Source organism: Phalacrocorax carbo, chromosome 14, assembly GCF_963921805.1.
Source record: "Phalacrocorax carbo chromosome 14, bPhaCar2.1, whole genome shotgun sequence".
NCBI lineage: Eukaryota > Metazoa > Chordata > Aves > Suliformes > Phalacrocoracidae > Phalacrocorax > Phalacrocorax carbo.
Genome location: NC_087526.1, coordinates 13445928 through 13463142, shown reverse-complemented (window position 1 = coordinate 13463142; position 17215 = coordinate 13445928). Strand labels below are relative to the sequence as shown.

Below are 17215 nucleotides of genomic sequence, written 5' to 3'. Positions count from 1 at the left end.
GCAGGCCCCGGGAGGGTGGGCAGGGGGTGAGGGTGGCTTTGGCTGCCGGTGCCTGCTGGCGGGTCGGGTGGTCACGGGTCAGCTGCACCAGGATGGGGATGGGGATGGGGGTCAGGGTGAGGATGGGGATGAAAACGGTGAGCATGGGGATGAAGATAGGGATGGGGATAGAGGTGAGGAGGGGGATAAGGATGAAAATTATGAGGATGGGGATGAGGTTGAGAATGGGGGTGGGGCACAGCTGGATACCCCCAGGAAAGGGAGCCAGCAAGAACAAAAACATGGCTAATCCGGGGGGACAGGTGCGCCACCACGATGCCCCCTCACACTCACCCACGATGCCACATGTCCCTGTCCCCACACAGAATAAACCCCACAGGTCCCCTGCGCTTGCCTTTTGGAGGCTGCCCAGGAAAACACCTGAAATACTGTTTTCTGCGGGAAGGAACGTCACCCCCCTCCTGCCCGCAGCCCCTTTCCTCCTCGGCTTGTGCTAACCCCCCCGGTACCGCATTGCGGAGCTGCCCACTGCTGTCGGGGCTGCTCCGCCAGCTGCGGCCGGGTGGGGGGGGACACCCCAGCCTCTACCGGGGCTTGACACGAACTGGGGGCAATAAGAGGAGCCCCAGAGGGCATTCTGCTGTACCCGGGCTGCGGGAGCGTGCCAGTGGCTGTGTCCCGTCCCCCCCATCCCCATCCCTATCCCCGCTGTGCAGCAGCAAGGGCTGACAACACTGTTTAATCGAGGTGATTAAATCGGTGTTTAAATTGGGGTGGTTTTGGTTATGGGTGTGGAGCGTGGGCAGGGCAGAGTGGGTTTGGTAGCCCCAGCCCATTATTTCATTTATTTCACACACACACACACACACACACACTCCTTGTAAGGGTTTTTTCCCCCCTCCCTCACAAGGACAAAAATCTCAGGATACATCTGCAAACTCCATCCATCCCTGGGGGCTGAGCACTAAGGGGTAAAGCAAAGCTGGGAGAGGAGGTGGAAGCAGCACCCCCCCAACCTTGGGACAACGCCTTCCCAAAATGCAAGTGTCCTTCTCCTTGCAAATGGTTTAACGCCACCATCCGTGACAACCCAGCGCTGCCCCTCCGTTACCACTGAGGGTGTCTGCACCCCCCGATGCAAGTGGGTGCGGGGAGGATGGACCCCCCTCTGCCCCTGCCCAGCTCCTCCGAGCTCCCCACGAACCAGACCAGCCTCATCGACTATGTTTTCTCTTTATTGTTCGATATATTTATGTACCACATTATATGTTAAAGATAGATTTTTTTTTTTTCTGATATACATTTTTCATCTTATTTACCACAATGACACCACACGTACATTGGAAACAGCTCCACGGATCTGGTAGATGGCACAGAATGAATCGTGTCGTAGTTTTGTTCCTGTATCCTGAACGACGTCAAGTCCAACAATATATTATTATCTTTTTAACTTCTCATAATTTAGAAATAACAATTGTTAAAATAAAACAAATGTTACCAAGAAGTGGACTCCACATCTGCAATTTCAAGCAGAGGCAATATATTGTCATCGATGGGAAGCGCTGTTCCTCAGTGTGAATTCGGATGGAAGAATTAAGCAGTCCTGACATCTATGTGGCTACGGTGTAAACATTGCAGGCAAGTGGCCTCGCTGGTCATCAGCCGCTGCTTGGACTTGTTGGGCTGGTCATACAACCTAGGTCTCACCTACGTCCATCTCACAGAGGGTAGACCGAAGGTCCCTGCTCCCAGCCCCCGCGGCTGGTGTTCCAGGGCTTCCGCCTGTGAGCGCAGTAACCCAGTCCCATCGGGTCGGCACCTGTGTTTCAGCTCCTGAAACACGGAATTGCATATCTGTAAGGAGTATTGAAAACTGCGACTGTCTCCCAACAGGTCATTCGTGGGGGGCCAAGCTTCAGGCAACGAGTGAGAAGATAGGAGTGGGGCACCGGATAATTTCCTTCAAAAAATTCTAAATAACAAAAAAATATATTTAAATCTTAGCTTATTTAAAAAGACAGCAGGGCGAACACTTTCATCTCTTCTTACTTCCTTTAATTTGCAGGTTCTATGACATAGAATTTGTTGGATGCACGTAACGAAAATAATGACTCTTTCCATTAAAGGGATGCAGAATTATTTGGCTATGCAGATGTTCGATGCGATTCTCTAACTGCAACCGGCTCTGGCCCCTCCTTAGTCTTCAGCGTTGGTTCTGAAGGCCTCTATGAGGCCTTCTAAAGAGTGGATGAACCCAGAGACGCTGCAGATACCACCTATAACGAAAATGGCGACATCAAAGAAGACATGGTGCCACAAGAGCTTCCTCCACAAGAGTTTGAGGTGGAAAAGACTGGGAAGCAGGAAACAGAGCCCTGCACCTGTGAGGCTCCCAGTAAGACCCATCAAGAGGGCAAAATGCGGGACATAGATAGCCATGAGCAGGGTGAAAACTACCAGGGCACATCTGAGGGTGAGTCCCCAGGATTTGAGCCGCCCGTCACCCCCATAGCAGTTGGGGAAGAACGCCCTGTTTCCATCTTGGAAAAGGGATCGCTCCAGGACTTCCACAGCCGCAAAGAATGGCAACGGGTAAGAGAGCAAGGCTTTGGCCACCAAGAAAATGTTGACTACTGCCCTAATGGTGGATGGCAAGTTGTCTGTAATGACTTCCTTCGTCTCATCAGCCCAGGTCAGATAGGCGACCAAGGCAAAGAGTCCCTTAAGGATGCAAGCTGCTATGTGAGTCCAGTTCATCATGCAATGAAACTCCTTGGGGTTCTGCATGTTCCCCTCCAAGGAAGGCAGAAATATCTGAGAGGTGTAGCTGAAGACAATGATGCCAATGGAGATGGGAAACTTCTTTACATCAATGTAAAACTTGACTTTGTCCCAGGCCCAGTCACGTGCCCTGGAGAGGCAGTAGGCGATCACCAAGATGTTGATCACAAAGTGGGCTAACGTGCAGAGCAAGCTGAACTTGGAGACTGCCTTGAGGTTCTTCAAGAACGCACAAGGCAGGAGCACTGCCGTGGCAATGATGGACCACGACTTCTGGGAGACGGGCAGGTTGGGGAAGCTGTTGTACATCAGGTTCCCACTGACCACCACATAGAGGATGCAGGTCATGACCAGTTCAATGATCTGAGCCACGTTCACAATTCTGCCTCCCAGGGTGGGGAAGCGGGGCGCGCAGCACGCGTTCGCTATGTCCACGTAGGAGTCTCTCACCCTGACTATCTCCCCATCCTCATTCTCCTCATAAAGACAGGCAATAAGGATTTTCCCAGTGTAGCAGCAAACCACCGCAGCGAAAATTATTAAGAAGAGTCCTAGGTATCCACCATGAAGGATGGCATAGGGCAGGCCCAGAACAAACATCCCCTAGAAAGAGACAAAATGGAAACCGTGTTGCTCGTCTCATGGAGGGGGCCAGGCGGGCGCCGGTACCCGGGCACACGCAGTCGCAGTCACACGCACGCTCACTGTCTCGCTTGCACACCATCACACCCACGCAATTGGTCACACAGTCGCGCCAGGCAATCGTGGCCACACACAATTGCGTGCCCCCGCTTTCTCTCTGACCTACCACCCCCCACCAGCACACCCGCGCAATCTCACCCGCATGCTCATGCGTACCCGCATAATCTCACCCTGGAGCACCCTGAACCAGCGAGCGCACTTCTGGTGCCCCCAGTCCCTACCCTCTCTGTACCCAGCCCCTCTCAGTGCACCAGGACCCTCAGAGCTGAGGACCCCCGGAGGGGCCAGACCAGGCCCACTCCTGCGCAGACCCACCACGGGCCCGGGCACCCCCCGGGGGCCCCCTCGCCCCCCAGCCCATGTGCTGGGCAGCAACACCCGCCAGCCTGGCCCCACGGGGAGGCACAGCGGGACGGGGCGTGGGGCCCAGCACCCCTCATGGTCCCGGGGCGGGTGGCAAAGCAGAGCACTGGCTTTGGGGCTTTTTCCTTTCCCTTTTTTGACGCTTTTGTCTTTCCCTTTTTTGACGCTTTTTTCTTTTTCTTTTCCTCTCTTTTTATTTTTATTTTTCTCTATCTCCCCCTATTTTTTTCCTTCTTTTCTTTCTCTTTTTTCCTATTTTCAGCTGGTTTTTAAACCCTTTTCTCTGAAGCGGGTTTGTCATCACCCCGGGGCTGCCGGGCTCGGGGTCGGGAGCGGGGAGTGGGGCCGGGAGCGGGAGCGGGGAGCGGAGCGGGGCCGGGAGCGGGAGCGGGGAGCAGAGCAGGGAGCAGGGCCGGGAGCGGGAGCGGGGCCGGGTGCGGGAGCGGGGAGCGGGGCCGGGAGCGGGAGCGGGAGCGGGGAGCGGAGCAGGGAGCGGGGCCGGGAGCGGGGAGCGGGGCCGGGAGCAGGGAGCGGGGCCGGGAGCGGGGAGCGGGAGCGGGGAGCGGAGCGGGGAGCGGGGCCGGCTGCGGGGAGCGGGGCGGGGGCCGGGAGCGGGGAGCAGAGCGGGGGGCGCTCCCCGGTGCCCAGCGGTGGCGGCGGTCGTACCTGGATGGCGTTGGTGACATTCCATCCCGCCTCCCAGGCCGTGATCTTAGGCTTGCCTTGCCCGGAGAGCTCGGAGCAGACGCCGGCCTCCTTGGAGGCGGAAGGTGGCAGGGGCCCGGTGCCGTCCCGCTGGTAGTGGATGTCCCCTTCCAGGGGCGGCTCGGCTCCCTCCTCGCCGCCGTCGGACTTGAGGATGTCCATCTGCAGCCCCTGCCGATGCTCCATGTCCAGGTCGTCGCAGTGGGCGAACCCCACCGCCTCCTCGTCGGTGGCCGCCTGGAAGCCCATCCTGGCGAACATGCCGCTCATCTTCGTCTGGGACTTGTTGGACACCGAGGTGGCCACGCTGGAAAGCTTGCTGCGGAGGAGGGTGGCCATGGTGGCCGCTCGGATGGCTCCGCCGCTCGGGGACCCTCGAGGACGGAGACACCCGACGGGGCGGGGGAGCGGCGAGGCGGCGGGGGGAACCTCAGCGCCCGGCGAGGGGCTGCGGGACGGGGACGGGACGGGACGGCGGGGGCTGCTCCGAGCCGCTACCTCCGCGTCCCAGCGCAGTGCGAGCGGCTCCGCGCCGGGCTGCCCAGGGGCATGACACCGCTGCGGGGAGGTGCGGGCCCCGCCGCCCGGCCGCGCCGCTCCGCGCCGCAGCGCCGGCCCCGCCGCGGGACCGGGGGGCGAGTCGGGCGGGGGTCGGGGCGGGGGGCTGTCAGCAGCCGGCGGCTGTCACCAGGCGGGCAGCGCAAGCCCCTGGCAGAGAGCGCGGCGTCTCCATCGCAGTGCGCCCACCTCGCGGAGAGAAGAGGGAGAGGGGAGAGAATTGCTGCATTTCTGGGGGAGGTACCAGCCTCCCCGGCCAAGCCCAGCCTCCCCCCCCCCCGCCCCACCCACCCACACCCGCCCGGCCCCACCAGCAGCGCCGCAGCGCGGACCCCCCCCCCCAACACCCCCCGGCTCCGCAGCCCCTGCGCTGCCCGCCCTGCCCCACACCCTGCCCCACACCCGCGCCGCGGGGCCCCGGCCGCCAGCCCCTTCCCCACGGCGAAACAAAAGAGCCCCACTGAAGGGGCGGACAAACGGCTCTCGACAGATTCTTAACGGAATTTTCTTCCTGGCACCCTCTGCCTTTTCTTTTTTGTCCCCTCAAAACCGTGCGGCCCCTTCGGAGGCTGGGGACAGCAGCGGGGACAGCGTGTCCTGCCCCAGCTGCGGTGCATGGAAAACCCCGCACAGGGAACCAGGGCTGAGCGCTCTGTAACGACTCGTACGACCCATGTGCTCGGAAAGCGGGGGGAAAGGGGTTCCCGCTCCCCCCCGGGCCCGGCGGCAGCGGCTCTGCCCCGCGGACCCGCACCGACACCGCCCTGGAGCTGCGGAACCGGCGCCCGCGGGGGCTCGGCTGCGGAGGGCCCCTCTTGGTCCCCACGACCTAATGTGGAGCTTCTCCTTTCTTTAAAAAAAAACAAACCAAACAACAACGATATTTTCGTTTTGCTTCCAAACGCTGATACTTATTTTAAATGAAAAAGCCTCACGATTTTTTTTATTTAAAATATTTCCGAGGTGAGCGGCCAACACAGCAAGCAGCGGCAACGAGAAAGCCCTGTCCTGTGCCGTGGCAAAGACAAGCGCAGGGTGCGGGGGGAGCGTTGGCATTTCGGGCGGTGTGTGCGGGAGCACGTTCCCCTCTGCTGCGGGGAGATCCTTTGAATCGTTGTCTTATAAAAAAGAAAAATAGGTGTTCCCTGAAAGAAAGGGGTGGGAATCTGTGTTTCGTTTGCGGCTTTGGAAGGTGAAAAAAAATATATTTTTTTACCACAGATGGGCGGAAAAGCCAGCGCTGAATTATTTCCTAATATCGTTGTTGAGGGAGCGGGGAGGGAGAGCGGGCGGCGGTTGCAGGTGGGATGCGGCACGGAGGAACGAAGCCCGGCTCCTCGGGAAAAACCCTTAAACACCTTTTTTTATTATTATTTTTTTTCCCCCTGCAAGAATCCGAAAGGAAATTGGGTGTAAAGCGGGTGAGATGCGTCAAAAAAAAAACAATCCCCGCTGAGGGCTGTACCCCTAAGGGGCGTCTCGGCCGCCGCTCCCTGCACGGCGGCCCCCAAAAATGTTTTTTTTTAAATAGCAACTGCTCCTCTGCGACGGGAGGAGGGCGGGGGGGGGGCGCATCCTTGGCTTTGCGGAGGAATTATTACATGTCAGTGCACAAATAGGTCGAGAAAGGCGAGCGGGGCCCGCTTTCGCCCCGGGTGTCGCCGCGCCCTGCCCGCCCCCGGCGCCGCGGCCAGAGGGAACCGGGGAAGGGCCCGGGCGGCGGAGGCGGGGGGCTCGGGCCGCCCCCGCCGCCCTCGGCCGCCGCCTCGCCTCTTCAGTCCTGGAAAACGACTGCTGCGATGAACACCTCGGGGGCTTAACTCAACGACTTCCCTTTTTTCCCCCCTTTTTTCTGCCCCTACCCCCCCCCCCCCCCCCCCCCTTTTTGTTTTTTAATTTAGCCCAAGGCAAGTTCATTGTGAAAGAAGACATGAAGGAGACAGGGGGCATCGGGGAGGAAGGAACGAAATTTCACCCAAACCGCTGTCTGGTGCGTGAATATTTCCTCAGAACGCCCTGGCACCCCCCCCCGCCTCTGCGCCCCCAAACCTCGCCCTGCCCCAGCTGGGAGCGGGGGGGCACAGCCGCAGCCCCCCGGCAGCCCCAGAGAGGCACCGTCGGGGCACCGCGCCGCATCCACACACCACTCCCCCCGGCCCCCAGCACCCCTCCATGCCGGGGAGGGGAAGGGGTTCCCGGGCACGGGCATCATGCCAAGGGTGGAGGAGACGGGCTTTCGGCGGCTGGCTGAGCATCCAGCGGGTTAGGGGTGTGTGGGCTGGGGAGACATCTCTTAGGAAAAAACCCAATAAAATTAAACAAAAAAACCCCAACCAAATTTAAAAACAAAACCCAAAACAAACCAAACCAAAACGAAAAACAAAAACAAAACAAAACCAACCAACCAACCAAAAAAAAACCCACCACAAAACCGCAAAACCAAACGGAAACAAAACCAACAACAAAAAAACCCACCCCAAATTACAGGGGGATTGAAAACAAACCCAGCCGCGCGGGCCGGTGCAGGGAGGCGCGCCCCGAGGCGGGGTCTCCCCGGCGTGGGCCGTGGGACCCCCGTCCCCGCCCGCCTACTCGGACCCTTTCTCCAGGCAGGGATGCCCTGGGGGCGGGGGATCTTTTTTTCCGCTGCCGGGTCCTTGCCCGAGGGACCCTTCACCCAAACACCCCCGGCAGAGCCTCGGCGGGCACCGAGGCCAGCGGGATACTGGGAGATGCGGGGGTTGCGCAGGGATGCCGGGGGGATGCCGAGGAGTTCAGGGGCTGCAGGGCGTCCGAGGGATGCAGGCGCTGGGGAATGGGGGGTGCCGAGGGTGCCTCTGTGCCCACTCGGGACTCCCCCGCCCGGTTCTAACGCTGGGAACTGGGAGCCGCCCCCCGCCGCTCCCGGCAGCACCCTGCCTTGCTGGAAACACCCCCCGGGGACCCCTCCCTCTGCCCCCGGGCGGCGGCCCGCTCCTGCCCCGTGTCCACAGGAGGGAGAAAAAGACTTTTTGCAGCAGCGGCTGGAAAAAAAGACCCCCCCGAACTTCTACCGGCGGCTAAAACCGGGGATAAATCACACAGCACAGAAAGGGGGAGGGGGGAGGATAACGGAAAGAGGCAGAGGAAGAGAGGAAAGCGAAACCCGGAGAGGTGGGAGGAGGGTCGAGACATTTACCTCTGCTTATCTCCCCATCGCGCCCGCAGCCCCGCCGGGCAGCCGGAGCGGAGCGAGCAGGGGAGGCTGGAGGGGCAGATGGATGGACGGACGGATGGACGGGCGGACGGATGGATGCAGCCGCGTCACTCCTGGGCTCCCCCTAACTCCTAATTAACCCAAGCAGGATAACGGTGCCAAGCCTTATCCAAAGGTTAGCGGCTCTCGGGGGGGCTAAAAAGAGCGAGCGAGCCTGCAAACGCGCCCCCGCCCCCCCTCCGCCCTCGGCTGGCGCCGGGGGGTGCTGGCACTAACTGCCTCCTCTGCAGCGGCTCCCCGGGGCGGGCTGAGGGTCTCGCCCCCCGCCCCAGGCAGCCCTGGCAGGGCTGGGGGTGCGCAACCCTGCTCCTGCGGGGAACAGCTCGCCCAGACACCCCCATCCTCCCCAGGCACTGGCAGACCCAGCCGGAGGAGCGACTCTGCCTTATCTCCGCAGAGCAGGCTCGGGGGGCGGGGGAGGTTGTGGCTGGGTCTTCTGGTTAATAAACTGAGGAAAAAGAGCTATTCATGCTCAAAAATCATTTAAGGCAGGCAGGAAAGGCCAACCCCGGCTGGGCTGCCTTTCTATAGCCCTCACCGGCAGCCCCTCTCCAGGCTGCTGGGCAGCACAGTACAGTGGCAGTGCACGAAGGTGTGATTATTCGGGAGCAGGACGAGCATTGCTCCTAGTTCACTGCTCAGACAGGCTCCCAAACCCCAAAGAATTTGATTCTCATGCGCTATGAACTGCCTCAAACACACTGTGCTGCAAATCGTAGCCATACAAAAAAGGGGACTTGCAATTCCTGCGTTTCAGCCTCATCCTCTGTCATACTCACGAGAAGCGTGGGTGTCCGAATGCAGGCATGTAACCCTCTGATTCCTGCTCAGCCTCCTTGCTTATGCCACAATATTTCCCCACACCCCTAAAAACCTGCTGCTGGGCATCATCAGCAGAGCTGCCAGCTGCAAAGAAGGGGGGGGGGCACCTTCTTCCTAACCGGCTGAGAAGCTTCCCCGGCCACGTCTGCCTGAAGACCAGCCTGCCCAGAGCAGACCTAATGCAGGTCAGCCCAGACACTCGCCCTTGGGGAAGCAGCCACCCCTCCCAGACAGGTACATGTGTACCTAGAGATGTGATCGCAGCAGTCAGAAGCAGTCCACCTGCCCCAGCCGTTGCTCAAAGCACCTCCTCGGTTTATGGCCCAGGCCGTTACCATCCCCGCAGCACCAGCGATGCACAAGCTGATCCTCCACTCTCGATCACGAGTGGCTGCGCAGCAGCGAGCTTCATCCCACCTCTGCCTCCCCGTTCCCCCCTCCGGCACCACGCGGGGGAACTCTGACAGGATAATAAAGAGTTGCACAATATACTATAAAAAGGCAATTAGATAAACTGCTGGACTGGGACCAGCTCTTGTGACCTAGTTAATAGCTCTGGGAATTTCGGGAGGGAAGGAGACAGCATCGGTGTCAGTATGCGGTGCAGGGGTTTTGGCGGGGAGGAATGGCTGCAGTCTGCAGCACGCACCCTGGAAACGCCCCGGGAAAGCAGCCCCACCACAGTGTAGCAAGCATCCCTGCCTTGGGTTACACCTATTCCTTTTTCTACCCATGTTTAGAGGTTGCCATCAGCATTTAGGCTGTGAAGTAAAAACGCTGGATATAGAACCAGTTCTCGCTCAAGCTGCTGTTCGGTTAGTGCTCCGAAATCTTGAGGCTGAATTCATGCACAGTGTGGTGTTAAGACAAAGACAGTTGTGGCCAGAATGACAGATACTTTGCAGTAAGATAACCATTGCAGAGTAAAATCCGAAAGCAAAGTTTCCAGCAGAAAGACCGCAATAGATGTCCCCCCCCTTATTGAATTTTTTTCCTGAACACAAAATGGCTGCCTAAATTATAGAGACATAAAAACAAAGACAGGGCATATAAAGGAATGGGAATATCATAATTTTAGATGAACGTGTGTTGCAATAAGAAAATTCACCTGAAGAATACATGAATACTAAATAAAGGCTTCTTGATTTAAGCTCCCTATTCCTAAAATAGACGAGTTCTGATCTGTAATCTGCGAGACAGTTTGTACATTCATTTCTATGATTTTCATTTCCCAGAAGGGAAGATTCTGATAAACCATTATCACCTATAAACTAAAAATTCAGTTGCAATTTGACCATGACATGGTCTCAAACATACTTCCAATAAGTTGGAATCAAATTTAACTCATAGTTTGTCTTTAGTGGTGACATAAAAATTAAGTGATAGCCATTGGTCACTTGTGATGCCAAATTCCCAGCTCACTACATTAGTAGTATTGTTCCCATGAGCCTAACAGCATTTTCATTGACTTTATATATAAAGCTTCATCACTGTCAAATTAAATATTCATATATGTACGTGCTCTTATATTTCATAGGAAATGATTATGGACTGGGGAAGGAAAGTGCGTACTTCATACATGCCAAGCTTTTTAAGGTCAACTTGCAAATAAAAAGCCCTTCTCTCCTGCTGCAGTTGTAGAGTCTAAGTGCTGTTTCTCAAAATCAGATTATTGTGCTCCCCAGTCTCAGATTAAGTGTTTTCCTCCAGCATGAAGATATTTTTTGGGTTTGCGTTTTTCTTTTTTGCTTTTTCTTTGTGATTTTAAACACAATTGGAGTCAACTTGCGCTGAAAGCGCATGTTGCAGAGAACTGAGCATCACCTACAGCTATAGGCTAACTGGCGGTGACCGGGCAGGCAGCATCCGTGCCTGTCTGGCCCAGCCCGGCCTGGCGAACTCCCGGGCAGGGCAGGAACGAGGAGCTTGCCTGGGAGGGCGCGTGTTCGGCCGCTCGGCTCGGTCAAGGGGCAAAGGCTTCCTATGTCCCTTGCTTGCTCTGCTGACCCCGGCCCTGCTCCCCGCAGAGTGCTCAGCTCCTCACGCAGCGGCCTCTGGGCCCAGCGGCTGCTGCCTGGACCCGGCCCGCCTCCTCCTGCTCCCACACCTGGTCGTAGGTCGTATCCTGGCTGGAAAATGATGCTTCAAAGCACAGAGTAAAAGCTGCTGTAATGAACGATGACCGGTCTGTACAGGAAATTTCTCCCACAGCAGCCTGTGGTCAGATGACACCTCAGTACTGGAGAGTTTTTATATCATCCATATTTTTTTTCTTATGTTTTTTTCTCTCTTTTTAAAATTATTTTTTCTTTTTCTTTTTCTTTGGAGCAGGCTGTGAGGAAGGGCCTCTCAGAGCAGAGGGACAGCGCTGGCAGCCAACTCACCTTTGGGGTGTTTCTTGTCAGGAGAGCTCAATCTCAGGCAGCTCCATCCCCCATCTGTCCGTTTCCCTTCTCCATTTTGCGTCCATTTCTGATAAAGGCAGGTCGATGGGGACAGTTGTTCATGTCTCTTGCAAACATCTCCCAGCCCCACCCAAAAGCCAAGACCAGCACACTGGGAAAACCTGGCCCCTACTTTGCGATATTCCTGGCAGTTCAGCCAAGGCTAACAGGGGAAGGCAGCAAGCACAGGCTTGGGTATTTTCCTTTAATAGGACCTTGCTCAATATTTTGGAGTGACACAAACAGGGTACCCCTAAGCCAGGGTCTGGTGCTACAGCAAAATTGCACTCGGGTCTTGAACCCGGCCCCCGCATCTCTCTGTGGAGCCTCATGCATCGAGGCTGCTGTTTCCAGGGGCAGGACTTGGGTGGGCAGCCTCTGCGTTCTGGTATCATCAATTAGTTTGGGGTGTTTTTTTGCCAGACGCCAAAAATAAAAGCCTCATAAAGGATACAGACAAAATCTGAGCTGAGAAAAATGCCGCGTGAGGCTATTGTAAGGAAAACCAAAGGGCAAAGTGAGGTACATCATTGCTCTATTGAAAGGGAAAGGCAGCTCAGCCCACAGCAACAATTCCAGTGCCGCTGCATCTGCTGCTGGAGAGGATGAGACAGAAAACCTCACCTGACGGTGTCTGTGAGCCCTCTGCATGCCCACTGCTAGCTACTGAGATACCACTGCTTGTAGGTGAGGACGGGACGCTGCGCTGCACTCAGCCTCCTTTGCCCTGCAGCACTGGCAGAGTCCTGATAGTAAAAAAAAAAAAATCAAAGGAAAAAAAAAAGCAAAAGCTTGTTTTTTTTCAGAAAGGCTCCACACACATCGTTCTCTCTCATCCCACACACACCAGTGTGAGCACTGCAACGCACAGCGCTGGGAAAACATGCCACAGCCCAAGGAGGGTGAGAGCAGCGGGCTTTCTGCAGCCAAGAGGGGAGTCAGCACTGGGCAGAACCAGCCCTCCTGGGACTAACAGCGTAACTGAGGGTGAATGCAAGGAAATATGGTTTACCCATGTCTAACACAAGCAATAGAGAACATGCTTATTTCTTACATGCCTCGAAGAGATCAGCTAATCACAGTGTCTTAATCCGCTGTTGCATCCTGCCTCTGCCGAGCGTCTAATCCTCAGTGCAACGGAGCAGCAGATCATCTCACGCTGCAGACAGCTCCTCCATGCTGACTCCAGACCTGGGGTCACGGGGACAGCACACATGCATTACGGTATAAATGCAGCATTTCTATATAGTTTATCGAATACCCTGACCTGGAAAGCTTCCTTGTCAGCACTTCAGGTTAGGAAAACTGGGACAGGGTAATATTTATTGTTCTTATGAGCAGACAAGCAGCAAGCCACGCTGCAGGAGCGTTCCCTGTCCAGAGGCACCAAAGGCGTCCAGCCAGCACCAGGGGCTTTCGGCGACAACCCCACACGTGAAAGACCAGACCACTGCAGAGAGGCTTTTCTTCTTTCATCTAGTGTAATGTACAGAAAGAAAACAGATATTGGGACATGACTGAAATTATCCCCCGCCAGGAGACAAGGAGAAAGGAACAGACCCATGAGCTGGAAATCACAGCTGTAGCAAAGGATGTATCTTCGTGGCGCAGCAGCATACACTTCAGCTGTGCAGCTCGCATTGACCCACAGCAAATATTTCAGCAAAATAGAAATTTCACCTGTTATCACTGCCATTTCAACTGTTATCACCACCCATGGGAGATTCGCTGTCAGGCTTCCTGGTGAGCTGCTCTGCACCGGGGAGAGGCCAAAATGGGCCCAGGAGCGTGCAAGGTGCAGCCAGCCTGGTGCGGGCAGGGTGGTCCTCGCCCAGGGGTCTGCTCGGCTGCTGCCAGGAGCCCAAGGGTGTCTGGTTAATGTGTTAGAGGGACAGCTCTTGTGCCCTTCCTTGAATTTAGCTTAAGCCTTTGAATTATAAGGGGAAGGCAAATGGGATTAAAAATTATGTACAAATAACAGTGCTTGGCACCTTCCCCCCATTCAAAAATATCATAGATGCATAAATATATATATCAAATACACAAACACTGATCATGACACGTACCTCCTTGCACCTGCAAAACAGGGAAAAAAATGCTCCTATTGCCATTAAGAAAGCTGAGAAACCAACAGTTCAGTCCCGGGGGATGCTGAATGCCGCCTCCCCAGCCCCCGGCCCATGCTTGCTCTGCCTAGAGGTGTTTTTACGGCCCAGGCTTTTCACAGGGATGGCTGCATCATGCTCCCGGCACTGCTGCGTGGGTGGGAAGCGCTATTATTCTGCCTTTCAGACATGAGAAACGGAGGCATGAAGAGACAGGTACAATGGGCGCATACGCATCAACTCCCACATTACCCCCTGCAGAAGGCTGCAGTTAAGGACTTCATTACGTATATACGTTTTGGCCTAAGCTACTGGTACAAACAGGATTTGTTTTCCCGACACCAGACATCACAGTAATAATGTCTGAATCCCAAGCCTGTGCCTTTGCCACAGGAGCATCCACTTTGTGCTCTAGCCATTGGCTCTGATTCCTCTGTGTCCCATTAAAGAGTCTGTGAGCACCACCACTCCATCCAGTGAGCTCCAGCTGGGGTCACCGTGTTTGTGGCTCTGGAGCTTCCCAAAACCAGTAAGACTAGGACCTGCAAATGTGCGCATGGTCGGCAAACCGATTCTGGACCTGCTATGGCTGCCTGGCTTCTTTACACTGATAACTGCTCTGAGCAGCAGGCTCTTAGCCTCTCAATGACCACGGGGCTTGAAGGCTAAACAGGGCCTGGCTTCACTCTCACAGCATATTTTAGAGGACCATAGGGGCCATCACCCTGAATTTATTTGAATGCTTCTGACGCTCAGGTGACCAGACCAGCTTGCCTGGTTTCCTCGGCACGGTCCCTGGAGTTGGAAGCAATTTCCCATCCCCTTCGAGTCTCCAGTTCTGCTGGAGGGGTAGGGACTAATTGACTGCTCCATCACTCCAGCATCTTAAATGATGTCTCCATCATAAAACAGAATGAAGGGCAGAGATCCCAAAGTACCAAAGACCCACAGCCATAAGTCCAAAAACCAGAGCTTTGACCTACCAGTGTGTGCCGCTGTGGTCTAACCATGTCAACTCACCTGAGACATAGGCCTCACTGCCTTGGGTGTTCTGCTGGGGTAACACTGAAATCCTGCTGTGTAAACACCTAAATTAAAGCTGCATTTGATTTGATCCAAACTGTTATTGTCCTGGCAATGAATGTCCACCAAGACTCCATGTACCACTTCTGCTCTGCATGGGGATGCAAGGGTCTTCAGCAAACGCAATAACCAATCTTTTACCCACCTTTATAACTCGTCATCTATTTGCACCTCAATTTAGACCCCTGTAAATGTGTACCAGAACATTCATTTCACAGGCAGGTCTTAAGCACGGCCAAAGCCTTTAAATTTTGAAGAGAAGATAGCAGCCGACAAACTCAAAGTATTACTATTAAACAGACAGTTCTCGTAGTAAACCTTTTGGCATCATAACACTACTTCTTTTAATAGAAAAGTACTTAAGCAATTTAGTTAATTTGATTTATGAAAAAAGAAATTTAGAGAGTGCAAAACCTCAGGAAAAGAACAGCAGGGAATGGAGCTCTGTGATTACCCCCCCCCCCCCGCACACGTGTAAACTACGGCTGAGAGAGATTAATAATGAGATTTAAAGTTACTACTTCTCCACAGAGCATGTCAGAAAACAGGATGAAAGACGACTGCAAGCCTGGGAAAGAAGAGGGCTGTGCAGCCTGAGTGCAGGACGGGGATTCAGGAAGTCTCTTCTGATACTACACCACCTAATCTTAGGATTAACTTATTAATTAAATGTGTTTGGGTGATTGCACAGGGTACAAGATCCTCAGGACTTGTTCCTCAAGACTTGCCGGTGTCGTAGGACTTAGAGCTGAGCACAGCACCTGCTCGACCTCTTCAGGAGAAGCTGACATCCTTCTTGCTGTGTCAGAGGTCTGCGGCTGATAAAACCGCAGGCTTTGTTTTGCCAAAAACTCCATTATGTGGCACAAACCTCTGACGGGGAAGGGGTCACCTGGGATCCCAGACTCTATCAGCTTGTGCAGGAAAGCAGAAATTAAACTTTCTTGTTCCCATTTCCGTCACTGAAGTTTTGTCACTCCGGATAAATCATTTGAGCCCGGTTCAACTCACATCCCAGCTGGTAACGGGACTGAGGTGCCAGGAGGTAAAGTTAAACTAGAGGGTCTCACTTTCCGTGGTCTGTCTAGATTTAAGGATCTACAACAGATCTTTACAAATCTTTCTACAAACCAGGATGCCTCTCTGGTTTTCTGAGGCCAAATTTCCCTCTGATATTCCCTCTAACACCTTGCTGGCTGCCACCCCAGCAGAGCCCTCCGCAGGCACCCCTCTCTTTGCCTGGCTCAACCACTAGCCACACTGGAGGCTTCTGCACATCCCAGTTCATCCTCCCCCTTCCACTGTCACTTCTTTTTTGCCCCAGGAGGTGTCAGTCATGATGTCCCCGCTCCTAACCCATGCAAGGTGACCTGAGTGACACCGCTATACTAGAGGGGCCATTGACTTGCTCTCATTAACAGGTAATTACTGAGGGGTCTGAAGATGCCAGATCTGATAAATGGACATTAAAATATTCGTATCTTCTTTCATTTTTCCAGTTTCACTCAGAACAGGGCTCTGCTCACTAAGTCCCAGTCTGGGATGCCTGAGGGTGACCTTTTAAGTCCCCGTACCAAAGACAAGATGCTAGAAGTAGCACCTCCTCTTGCTCCAAGTCAAATCATCACCCATGGTTTCTCAGTTGTATTTGTACCCATCCGCCAAATATTTTTGAGGAAATTTAATCTTAAATAAAATGGTTTTACCATTAACCTTCACCATAGAAAGCCACCTGAAAGAGCAGTAGAATTTTGAAACCAGCTCTCAAGCAGATGCTATGTGGCATCTCTCTGGGGCGAGGTGAGAGGCTATGGCAGCCAAAAAGTTACCATTACTGAAAGAAACTTCTTGAAAACACAGTTCCAAAGCAGGGAAGAGAGTTCAGAGAAGATAAGCCCATGTCCCCAGGAGCTCAGGTGGTGCCCTGCAAGGTGACAAGGGTGTCCACAGAACCATCGCTAGGGCTGAAAGCAGGGAAATAAGTCAATAATTGTGTAATCAGTGGCATCTTACTTTTTTTTTAAAATGAACCTGTAGGACCAGGATTTCCCCCCAGTGCCCGCCCTTTCCTCTTTTCTCAGAGCTCATCTTTCACTTTGTCATGCAATTCCCAGCTGGCCAGCTGCAGCCAGCCTCACTACCTTTTCCATTACACACTCGGCTGAGCCGAGGACGAAAGGGCCCCTGGATTCCAGTGAGAAGGTAATTAATTGACTTTCTGCTCTCGTTGCTATGCGGCAAAGGTGGAAGCCGCAGCAGCTACAGTTCATTTTTAATCCTGGAAGATTAGTCACAAATGGCATCATTATGGAGATGATCAGCTGCCCACAATAAAGACACTGGCTCAACTAAGGGGTGCTCTCAGGACGAGAAGGGCTGTGATGAAGAGACCAGGA

The 17215-nt window shown here is 54.6% G+C and overlaps 1 protein-coding gene across 1 annotated transcript; it reads right to left on the bottom strand.

Moving 5' to 3' along the window:
- Nucleotides 1-1217: 1217 nt before the first annotated feature.
- On the bottom strand, nucleotides 1218-8698 carry SLC32A1 (solute carrier family 32 member 1). Its single transcript, XM_064465773.1, has 3 exons — nucleotides 8288-8698; nucleotides 4513-5298; nucleotides 1218-3384 (listed from the first exon to the last, which is right to left on the bottom strand). Exons 2-3 carry the CDS (start codon nucleotides 4888-4890, stop codon nucleotides 2197-2199), a joined length of 1566 nt encoding a protein of 521 aa, XP_064321843.1. The 5' UTR covers nucleotides 4891-5298; nucleotides 8288-8698; the 3' UTR covers nucleotides 1218-2196.
- Between the last annotated feature and the right edge of the window lie 8517 nt (nucleotides 8699-17215).

What these genes read in the sequence shown, in the direction of transcription:
- SLC32A1 (XM_064465773.1), bottom strand. Translation starts at nt 4,890, where the DNA reads ATGGCCACCCTCCTCCGCAGCAAGCTTTCCAGCGTGGCCACCTCGGTG. An exon ending in ATGTCACCAACGCCATCCAG is followed by an intron (nt 3,385 to 4,512) that starts GTACGACCGCCG and finishes GTCTCTTTCTAG; the next exon opens with GGGATGTTTGTTCTGGGCCT.